At 49.4% G+C, this 11,659-nt stretch overlaps 1 protein-coding gene across 2 annotated transcripts in view; it reads left to right on the forward strand.

The window, feature by feature from the left end:
* LOC118292038 (ephrin type-A receptor 7) overlaps positions 1-11,659 on the forward strand; it is a 125,175-nt gene that overhangs the window by 110,509 nt on the left and 3,007 nt on the right. For both annotated transcript variants that reach the window (XM_047330071.1, XM_035620685.2), the window contains 8 exons: positions 2,695-2,820; positions 4,081-4,266; positions 7,281-7,342; positions 7,878-7,994; positions 8,519-8,605; positions 9,018-9,170; positions 11,177-11,367; positions 11,475-11,639. In XM_047330071.1, coding sequence (XP_047186027.1) covers positions 2,695-2,820; positions 4,081-4,266; positions 7,281-7,342; positions 7,878-7,994; positions 8,519-8,605; positions 9,018-9,170; positions 11,177-11,367; positions 11,475-11,639 — 1,087 coding nt within the window. The remainder of the gene's footprint in view (positions 1-2,694; positions 2,821-4,080; positions 4,267-7,280; positions 7,343-7,877; positions 7,995-8,518; positions 8,606-9,017; positions 9,171-11,176; positions 11,368-11,474; positions 11,640-11,659) is intronic.

Below are 11,659 nucleotides of genomic sequence, written 5' to 3' on the forward strand. Positions count from 1 at the left end.
GTAAGCCTGGTTTTTAAATACAAAATTCAATGTTGCCTCTACTCCCATCTGTTCACCTGCCAAACTCTCATAACACATTCCACGGCCATGTACAGTAACGCGGCAGGACAAGGAGGGAGAGTGGCTGAATGAGCGTGTTAGTAATAATGTGGGGGGACAAAGGAGGGGAAGTGAGTGTGTGAATGGGTGAGGAGGTGAGTTGGCAGAGACTGAGAGACTCATCATTAGTGACATTAGTTTTTTTGCCGGAGTAAGTGACCTAGAAACATGCCGTGGAGGGAAAAGATCGAGGCGCGTCTACAGCCTCCACTAACAGACCAGTCTCGTAGCATCCGGAGTCTGACTGTAGAATGCTTGGCCCCCCGGTCTGCTCACCATGTTCTCCACTCGAGTGTGAACGCGCTTCAGTTTCCCCTCAATCGCTCGCGGGCTGTGACACGGTTAACCCTGAAACCAATCGGCCGCAGAGCCCCGGTGGAGCGCACGCCTGCGAGTGTGTCACGTGTGTGTGTGTGTGTGTGTGTGTATGTGAGAGCGTTTATTGTTCATGATCTGCCGCATGTGAGCTCCCCCTTCTTGTGAGTGTACGCTTGTGTGTGTGTGTGTGTGTGTGTGTGTGGGGGGGGGGGGGGGGGGGGGGTCTACCGCACAGCTGGTTTTTACGCCACAACGGTAAGTTTGAAAACCCTATTTGACAGGAGAGAGCCTTCGATCCTCCACTAAGCCCCGGCCTTGAATAAAAAACGTTCCATTTGCGTCATAATTGTTCGTCTGGCTTTGTGTGTGTGTGTGTGTGTGTGTGTGTGTGTGTGTGTGTGTGTGTGTGTGTGTGTGTGTGTGTGTGTGTGTGTGTGTGTGTGTGTGTGTGTGTGTGTGTGTGTGTGTGTGTGTGTGTGTGTGTGTGTGTGTGTGTGTGTGTGTGTGTGTGTGTGTGTGTGTGTGTGTGTGTGTGTGTGTGTGTGGGAGAGTTGGATCAATAAGCCGTTATGAGGCCGCCAGTATAGGATTCCTCAGGTCGATCGGGAGCTGTAATCACATTTCAGGGCCCCGGACCCCCGACTTTTGGGAAAACTACCAGCCGTTTTCCAGGAAGAATTCCAGGAAGATAACATGCAGTAACAGGGTTCAAAGGTCGTCTAATTGAAAGCTGTACCTCATTGGCCTAATGGTTATTGGCTGCTGGCTGGTTTATTTGGGAGTTGTTAGTGTCCAGCAGTCGATGAAGGAGACGGGTCGCGTGTGTTTTTTGTGTGTTTTGTTGCGTACAGTCAAACGGTCGGGGGTCAACAACACTCAGCTGAAAATGTTCAAATTGTTGTGTCTCATTAATGTGACAGAAGTGATTTTGTCGATGAGACCGGCCTATCAATTTTCAATAATTTCATCTAATATCAAACCCTGGTTTTGTACGGGAAGAAGCAGTGTAGCAGTTTGTACTACAGATCAGGCTATTTATCAAATGTCACGTTGTGCTTTTAGGACATAGTCATATTCTTTTTTCAATCTATTTTTCGCTGAGGTTCCAAAGCCGTCATTTTTTTCCCCGAGGACTCGGAGCAAGTAGCCAAACTCTGAAACTAACGACAAAGCAGCGGGCCAAGCACGAGCGCCGTCCGTGGCACTTTGTGGTTTCTCCTCGCCTCAGCATTTCACTGTCTATTATGTCGCCGCCCCAGTTTCCGACAGAAGATTACGCTGTGTGCGTCTGTTATTGTGCGTTGTAGTGTGTTAGTGAGATAATGTTTTGAAGCAAGCAGAGAGGACAAAGGGGCCTGGTACAAGTCGAGCCCTGTGATCTGACGAAAGCCTCGCGGAGGGAGCCCAAAGTCACATTAGAGAACTCGGAGCGTTTCATCTCGGTTTTTTCTCTTGTTCTCTTTTTAAGTTTTTTTTCCCCTCAGGCAAGGTCAAAACAAACAAAATCTGAGAATTAGACAATTTGTGAATACATAGACAGAAGCATTTTGTCTTTTTAAAGAGGAAAAAAACCCAAACTTATCCCAAATGGTTTAAACCAAAATCAACTATTTGCCAAGTCGTTTTTTTGTTGTTGTTTTTTTTAAATATCTTTTTGGATGGGGGTTATGTTTGGTTGTTATAACAACCGATAACCTGTCAAACTCTGATATTTTCAGCCGTTAAAGTGGAGTCTGATGGCAGAAAAATGTTCTCACAGCGATCTCACACATGAACGGTGGAGAGGCTCGGGTATTGATTCCAGGGCCTCTTCCTCCACACAACAGTTACAGTGTAATATTTAACCATCACAGAGCGAGAAAGAGAGAAAGTCTTTGTCGAAAGGAGGCAAAAGCTCCCAATTTCTCCCCTGACTGCAGCCTCGGCGGAGCACAGAGCGAAGCAGACATGGAGAATGTTTTTTTCGCTTCGTGCTGAGAGAGGCCACCTCCGGGACCACAGACGCATCTTTACACAAACAAGACAGTTGACTCGCTCGCCGCATTTATTTGCCCGCACGCGCTGTAATGATGTCTGCATCCGAGAGTGCCCTCCCTTTTATCTGTTTTGGGCATCACGGCGACAGTTTTGCTTCCGGGGATCCGGAAAGTTTTTCGAACACAGGCGAGCGTGTGCGGAGCAAGTCGGAACCCTTTTCTGATCGACTGTAACTCTTCTATTTGTTCTCATTGATGAGGGGTTGACCTGTCTAATGTGTGTGTCTCTGCATCATTCCAGTCAAGATCCCGACGCGGAGGACCTACATCGACCCGGAGACGTGCGAGGACCTGCTGCAGGCCACCCACGCCTTCGCCAAGGAACTGGACAACTCCAGCATCAAGATCGAGCGAATAGTGCACACGGGTACGAGGGACTGTGCGAGGGGGAGCCGCAACGTGGCGACGATATACGCGTTTGAACGCACCGAGTCTACTGAGCAGGGCTGTCACTGTCACCATTTTCCAATAATGAAGTCCGAGCGAATTTGAGATGACGCGCAATTTGTTCGAGTGTGAATGAACTGGTCAAGAGGGCATGCAAGAGGTCAAGCTGACAGTGAGCGCCCTCTGCTGGATCGCGAGGCGAACCACCTCTAGACTATGTTTTGAGTTCGAAAAAAGGGTCAACAAAGTTCGAATATGAAAAGAAACCGTCCTACTTTTGACTCATGTTCACACATTTCTGTCACAGCGCTATTCAGCAATTATGTGAACCGGGTGACTTCTGTGAGACAAAAAAACAGAAAAGGTCAAAATCAAAGTAGCACAGACTGAGATGACTGAGCTTTGGTCGTGCGTACGCTCCTAAAGGACCCTAAGAATCCCAAATACCTGAGTCTGTATTTCAATAGCATTTTTAGGTTTCAAACTCCGCGTCCAGAGCTCATAACACAGGCGCTCTGTTCCATTCCATGTAACCCCGATGACATCGTCACGGTTATTTTTCACACTTGGAAGAAAGTTCCCCTCAGAGCTGCAGCAGTTTTTAAACCGTTTTTTCACGGGGTGGACCAAAAAAAATATAATTGCCAGGGAGCTCATGGCACAGTACAGTAAAAGACCATACATTTTTTAATTTTATTTCCAAAATACAAAAGGGAAAAGAATTTCTTATCCCCTCGCTGCCGGTGCAGCAATCTTGCGACGCCTCGAGGTGTTTTGGGCGCCTTCCCTCAACGCGCCTCCGGACAAACTTGGCGAGGCCAATTGAGTCCGTCTGGAAACGCAAGTCCGTCTGTGCCAAAATCGAGTTTGCCCTCTTATATTTGCCTTATATCCAAGTGATGCCGCACGGTTTCACCTGCACAGTATCCGATCTTTGAGCCTCTCTTTGATCCCTTTGTATTTCATGTCTCTCCCTCAGCGGTGTCTGTTCATGTGCGTCATCTCTTTTGCCGTCCAATATGTTTGTTTTCTACCCTCCATCTCTCCTGCAATTCTCCCCACTGTCTCACCCTCCAATCATTTCTCCTCACTGTCTTTTGATCTTTGTGCCGACATGTCATCAGACCCGCCTATTCTTTTTTCTCCACTCGTCTTCCTTTACAAAAGAGGATTTAGAGCCATGCGAAAAAAGGTAAATCAATAGGGATCGTGACCTCTGTCTCTTTGTCTCCCCCTGCAGGTGACTTTGGGGAGGTGTGCCGTGGCTGCCTGAAGCTGCCCAGTAAGAGAGAGCTGCCGGTGGCCATAAAGACATTAAGGGCCGGCTGCTCTGACAAACAGCGTCGCTCCTTCCTCAGCGAGGCCGGCATCCTGGGGCAGTTTGACCACTCCAACATCATCCGACTGGAGGGCGTCATCACCACCGGTAAGTTGGGAGGCACACAGACGAGGCCGAAAGCGGGAGGGTTATAGGCAGTTTGGGAGTGAGGTGATATGACCGGGAGAAAGAATTGGAAAACAAAGGAGGGAAAAAAAAAATCCTTCTGTATCATAAAGGGGATTCATAGCTTCCATAACTAAAAGGGTTAGACAACAACAGGGAATTGGAATTTCACTATTTCAATACCACAGCTAGAGGGGGTCATCACCTCTGGAGAAAAGTATGGAGAGAGGTGGGAATAAAACTGGAGTTAGAGCAAAGGCGCTGGACAGGAGCAGGGGGGATTGGGACGAGCACCGGGACACTCGGACCATTTTAATATCCCGTACATGGAGCGGGGGTCAATGCTCACAGCCAAGAGGGCAGGACGGGAGGAGGGTAGAGGAAGAGGAGAGCCGGGTTGACGGGGATGGATGTACGCTAGGAGCAGTCAAGCTACGTCAAGGCCCATTTTCCGCTGACAGATAGCAATTGGGGTCCTAGAGCGAAAACAGGGCGGAAGGGGGGGGGGGGGGGGGGACAAGAAGGGGATGGGAGAGAAAAAAAAAACGAGACGGGGAGGAGACGCAGGAAAGAGACAGGAGAGACAGAGAAGATGAGGTAGAGGTTAATGGGAATGGCAGGTGAAGGGAGAAGCTGTAAAGAGTTTGTGAAGTTTTTGTTACTGCCGGAGTGATGCTCAGTGTGTGTGTGTGTGTGTGTGTGTGTGTGTGTGTGTGTGTGTGTGTGTGTGTGTGTGTGTGTGTGTGTGTGTGTGTGTGTGTGTGTGTGTGTGTGTGTGTGTGTGTGTGTGTGTGTGTGTGTGTGTGTGTGTGTGTGAGGGCACAGGGCCCGAAACACACTCTGCTCAGTAGGATGGCAGCAGATGTGCAGGGTACAGTAATTGGTGCTAGAGACCCAGCGGGGCCTTGAGATCCACTCCAATCTCTCCCACCATCACACACGCGCACACACACACACACACAAACACTTGGGCACAACTCACGCGGCCGTTTTGACTCGCACACAAAAAGCCGTCCCATATGCTCACTTCCTTTTCACTCTTATTGACACACACACACACACCTGCTTGCCTGCCTCACTTGGCATGATATCACACATCCATACACACACACACACACACACACACACATACACACACACAGATAGACTACAAATCACCTGCTTTACATCACTTACCCCCCATCACTCAGCCCTCCTCCAACCTGCTAACAGCATCATCCCCCTCGTCCTTATCGCCCCATACTTAACTAGCCGTATAACTGTAATTTGAAGCCAAGCGAAAACACGGGTGTGTCCTGCGTCCGGCGATTTGCTCCGCTTCCTTACTGGCAATACCAGGATTAGATGAAATAGGATGTGCAATAAGGTGATTTGTGATTCGTTACCTGCCAGGTAAATCATTCCAGGAATTATTTTTACACCTCAGAGTAGAAACACGCATAAAGTAATGCAATGTACACTATATATCTCACACATCATCTGTTTGAACTTTACACTCTGCACTTTTAATAATAGAAAATTAACGGGCGACTGCGGCCCCATGCAGATCGTCGGGTCTCTCTGTGCGTTTCTATCCACAGAGTATTTACATTTTTTGACATGAGCACCAATTATTAAGGCCCCTCAAGAATCTTAAGTCCCAGGATAGCAGTGGTAGGATTCTAGATTAAAATTTACTTTATGTCTAATGTATGTTTAACAATAAACACCATAGATAAATTGATGTTGGCATCGGACCATGAAACCCCTCTTCAGAAGTATAATCAGCATTAATGTGACATGAATTATTAGACATGTGGGAACTAATCCAGAAGGTATTTAAATATGCGATACATCAGAAAATTTTATTGTAGGTTATACTCTGATATTCAAATAAACATGTTCGTGTACTACAGGCGTCAGCTCAGATTGAAATAACCCAAGCGCCTCTAGATCGGATTATTGATCGGATTATTATCGGATATATTGCCTCCCGTGCGACACAAACGATCCTCGTCTGTATCCCCGCGTGTCCGTCATCCCCCCCCGCGACACGCACCAATTTGCAAGACGCCTGTCGCGTTTCGTCCCCGTGCCGTCTCCCACCGCTCTCGAGTGTTGCTGGTAACCTTTAAACCCGAACGGCTTCCTGCCCCGGGGGGGGGGGGGGGGGGGGCACAGTAATACATGCCCGAACCGTGAACCGTGGATAATGCAACAAAAAGTTAGCTTCTTTCTTCTTCTCTTTCTTTTTTGTAATACACCTGCACACAGTTGTAAGGATTGATACCCTACATCTCAGGACATGCAATTTCAGATACCAAGTTGTTTACATATCTATCAGGCTGCACTTGACAGTGCCATCCTCCCAATATCCCGCTCAACCCTTTGTCTCCCTTGTTTCCCCTTTTGCCTCCGTACTGCTGCGGTCTTATTATCCTCCTATGTGCACTTCATAGCACCGCACTGGATCCCTGCCATCTGTGCCTGGGCACACGGGGTGTGTGCGCGCGCGCAGTGCACGTATGCATCTGATGTGCACGCGAGTGGCGCATGTTGTCGTGCACAGAGAAGGGGGGGGTGTGTGTGTGTGTGTGTGTGTGTGTGTGTGTGTGTGTGTGTGTGTGTGTGTGTGTGTGTGTGTGTGTGTGTGTGTGTGTGTGTGTGTGTGTGTGTGTGTGTGTGTGTGTGTGTGTGTGTGTGTGTGTGTGTGTGTGTGTGTGTGTGTGTGTGTGTGTGTGTGTGTGTGTGTGTGTGTGCGCGCGAGTGCGAGGGTCATTAAACTTGCTGAGACAGCCAGGGCAGCACACGGGCTCTCCTGGCCTCACCACAGTTCACTGGGTGAAGAATGGCTTTGCACAATGTCTGCCGCGCTGCCAAGTGGACTAGACTCACTTTAATCTCTCTCTCTCTCTCTCCCTCCCCTCCCTCCCTCTGTGCCTCCGTCTCTATTACCTCCCCCCTCGCTTTCCTCCCCCCAATTCCACTTGCTCGTGTACTCCGCTCTCTGTCCCCAGGTAACACCATGATGATCATCGTGGAGAGCATGTCTAACGGATCCTTAGACTCCTTCCTCAGGGTAGGTGTCGTTTTCTTGTCCTTTTTTTTTTTTTTGCACGTGTTTCGTGCGTTCATCTCCAAGTTATATGCGACATCGACCCCTCGTTATCACCCGCTGCATTCACAAACGAGGCGTTTTTTTGTTCTAATAATCGCACATCCGCCACCATTACGGCCCAGTCCTGGGGCGGCAGCAATACTCGTGCTTATTAGAGTAATAAGGAAAGCGTAATATAATTAACGGCACAAATGGAGTGTTTCGGCACAAAGATGCTGTAAGCCTCTGTAAACTGTAATTGTGCCCCCTCTGCTCCGTGAACCGCCGCGGCACGTTTTGTAACGATATGAATTAATGGCCTGTTTGTTTTTATCCTCCGAATGAAGGGATGCGGCTCAGCGAGCACAACATTGGACTGTAGTTACGGATGCGATGGCTATTTTCTATATTCTGCCTACTTCACTTTCTCCACCTTTCCTCCCCTTTCCTCTTCTCCTCACCCACTCCCTCCGTCCTTCGCTCCCTTTTTTCCCGCCCGCGCCTCCGGCGACCGCAGAAGCACGAAGGCCAGCTGAGCGTGATGCAGCTGATGGATATCCTGAGCGGGGTGGCGTCGGGGATGAAGTACCTCACCGAAATGGGCTTCGTCCACAAACGGCTGGCCGCACACAAGGTGAGGGAGCAGGTGGGAGGAGGTGATCGAGGAGGGGGGGGGCGCAGGCGGACGTATGTCTCGGGCTATTGCAGAAAGAAAAAAAAATTTGCGGGTGGGCTTCGCGGAACACAATTTTGTCCTTGTCTGCAAATATCTTTGACAGTCGCTCAGCTGCAAGTTGTTGGGGGGGGGGGGGGTTTGTCGTCTGAGGAACACGTGAAGTTGAAAATGACGAGACGTCACTGTCAGAAGCGGTGGATGTGTTCTCTAAAACAACCAATCTCTCTCGCGAGCGTCTCTCGCGCACGTGCACTGAAGTCCGCACATTTTCACGGAGGGGGCCGGAAACGTAGATGTCCGCGAATGTTGCTCTGGATGTTTCCCTGTGAACTTTTCCTGCCGGCCCCCCTTGGTATTTCAGGACACTGTCGGACAGGGAGCCCGCGTGGCAATGCCGCAGGAGAGTTCGTGTCTGAAAATAGCTATGGCGAGAAAGTTTCCCCTCCGAACGTAGCCGTTTGCTTTTTTTCCTCAAACCTCAGGTGCTGGTAAACTCCAACCTGGGCTGCAAGGTGTCCGGTTTCCGACCTCTTCAGGAGGACAAGATAGAGGCCATCTACACCACGCTGGTAAGACCAAGTCATTCTGGAATCTCCTACGCGTGCGCCGCAGACAGTATTTCTACCCTTCTACTTTTCCTAATTAATGAACCTCAACGCTGTACAAAGCCGGCATGTGTAGGCGTTTTGATTTTTAACGAGCCGGAGACTAAATGTGTGTTAACACACCGTCATGTCAGGTTCAGGTGAAGTCATGTAATTAGGCTTTCAAAAAAGACTAATAATAAAGATTATTATTCCCCTGGATATTTTGGGGTTCCACCCGGGGCTAAACCCACTCCCCCTCTTTAGAGATTCTTTTGATCTGCTGAATATATGTCCGGAGTATTTTTCAAAGACAGTATTAAAGCTTTCCTTTCCTGTGAACCCCCCCCCCCCCCCCCCTCCCCCCCCCCCCCCCCCCTCCCCTCTGTCCACCCAGCACGGAGGCAAGAGCGTGGTGCTGTGGACCGCTCCGGAGGCCATCCAGTACCATCGCTTCTCCTCGGCGTCAGATGTCTGGAGCTTTGGCATCGTCATGTGGGAGGTCATGTCCTACGGAGAGAGACCCTACTGGGACATGGGCAACCAGGATGTGAGTCGAGAGAGCGAGAGAGAGATTCGGTTTGGAGATAGGAGGACGCTTTCTATGCGTCTCTCCAGCCCATTGCCTTTATTCTATATTCCTCTCTCCGCCTTTATATTAATATCTACACTTTAGCAGCCTCCCTCTCTCCCTTTATCAACCAACTCTGTATCCATGCCCAGCTTGGGTCTTATTAAAAGCAAGTCAAGAAGCCACGGCACCTCTGAAAAGCTTTCGCCTGGCACTAAGTCCCCCTCTTTAAGTCTGCATCAGCTCCATGACCAATCCTGTTTTCTCGTAAGGACGCGCTGACCCCCTTCTGGTGGGCCCCCGCCTGTCCCCCGAGCGCCGTCCCGCTCTTAAAAGTGCTGGAAATCCCCCTGGAAAGATTTCACCCTCCTTTACAGGAAATGTGAAAGCGCTCGCTGTATTTGAGGGGTTGGGGAGATTGTTCAGGGCGATTGGAGCCCGCTGCTCGTCACTCGCAACCTATTATTTCTCAGTGGGTGTGCGTGGGCCCTCTGCTTTGCTTCACCTCGAACTCGTACCTTTTTGTCCTTCAATAAAAAAACACTTTTGAAGTTTTTATTCTGCCTCTGAAGGATGAGGGCATGACGCAAGAAAGAGACATGAGAGAGCAGGGGGTTTGTACTTTGTACATTGTACTATTAATCATTACCAAAGATTTTTTTTCTGTCTTAAATTAAGGTCATCAGCAAATACTGCGTACTCTTCATGCAGGCGGGCGTTGCATAGTAAAAAAATGCAACAGGTTATGAGCGTGTTCCATTTTTGAATGTCCGAAATTAATATGCATGAGTTATTCAATTCCGCCGCCTGAATAGCGAGCTCTTTAGAGCCCCCTTTTTTTTTTCCCCGGTGCCCTTTCACAAAGCAGAGGAAAGTTTCCTGCTCAGCCTCGTTCACGTTATCAAACTTTCCAATTGAGGGGGCAAAGGTCAAGCTTGTGGAGCGCCAGGGATATTAATCCATTTTAAATTGATACATTATATCATAAGAGATTTGTCGCTCGGCATGTCCACCTGTGATCCGCCGTGCCCTTTACCCACCGGCTTTGATTAAATGGAAAATGTCAAATGCTGGAAAGCATTTTATGAATGCTCTTTAGTGAGATAGGAGCTTGAAGGGGGCCGAGAGGACGGCGGAGTGGGGCCACGGGGCGAGCGGGAAGGTGGAGAGACGAGAGAGTGTTTTAGGAAATAATGCCGCTGACGGATGGTCACTTTTGTGATTACGCTCTCAGACTTTGTATAGATCCTCCTTCCAGGAGACGGCATATCTTCGAGCAATTCGGGGGGAGGATGCACCGCACGTCCCCAGATAGACTGAGAGGAAATCTCTTGTGAGATGTTCTAGTGAATGGTTTTAAAATGAGCGGACATCTATTAGGCTGATGGAGGAGCAGTGTTAAAGCCGGGAGTAACAATATTTGGAGGAGTTTGGGGGGGGGGGGGGCTGACTGAGAGCTCTACTGCATGTCCACCCACACCTGTGACCCTGCACCCATTGGACGGTACTAGCTGTCAATCACGCTGTATCCACCGCTCAATCCATACTGTGTTTTATCGTTTATTTTACTCTAAATACTACACGCAGTATTGAAAAAGACTTGGAACTAGAGTCCAAAGGTCAGTGGTGCAACCCACTGAGCTGTACCAGTCATACCATCTGCATGGTAGAGTAAAATAATGAGTAAAAAAAGATTATTTTCTCATAGACTTCTACAGAAGCTCACATCTTTTCCGCGACCAGTGGAGTCTGTATCTCTGTGAAATCCGGTTTGTTTTACAGTTGGCGCTGGCTCGCACCTCGGGGGGAATGCTGCATCAAATTAAAAAAGCAAAACCATGCAATGGGACTTTGTAGGCGGTGTAATTAGTGACGAGAGAAAAACGAAGGCGCGGCACTTTTCTATACATGCGCACGGGGAACTTAGCACTGGAAAATGGCCACCGTTTCTAACCCGGTACCGATTTCCCTGCACCCGTCTGTAGGTGATAAAGGCCATCGAGGACGGCTTCAGGCTGCCGGCTCCGGTCAACTGTCCCCCACATCTCCATCAGTTGATGCTGGACTGTTGGCAGAAGGAGAGGACAGAGAGGCCCAGCTTCAGCCAGATCCACTCAGCTCTCAGCAAGAGCATTCGCTCCCCCGACGGCATTGGCTCCTCCACCCTGGCACGCAGGTACGACTAGGCGATGTCGTGCAGGCTCAGCAAGCGGCTGCCGGCTGCGCCCATTCATAATCTATACGTTTCTGAACAGTCACCCCCGTTTTTCTATCTCCTGGCAGGACCCTCAGTTCATCCATCACACTAGCAGAAAGACCTCTCCCCTCCTTCCCGTCCTTTAACTCAGTGGGAGAGTGGCTGGACGCAGTGGACATGGGCCGCTACAAAGATAACTTCACCGCTGCAGGATACTGCTACTTGGAGTCTGTGGCACGGATGACTGTACAGTAAGTCGCTTGATAACCAC

The sequence above is a fragment of the Scophthalmus maximus genome, chromosome 22, assembly GCF_022379125.1.
Source record: "Scophthalmus maximus strain ysfricsl-2021 chromosome 22, ASM2237912v1, whole genome shotgun sequence".
Taxonomy (NCBI): domain Eukaryota; kingdom Metazoa; phylum Chordata; class Actinopteri; order Pleuronectiformes; family Scophthalmidae; genus Scophthalmus; species Scophthalmus maximus.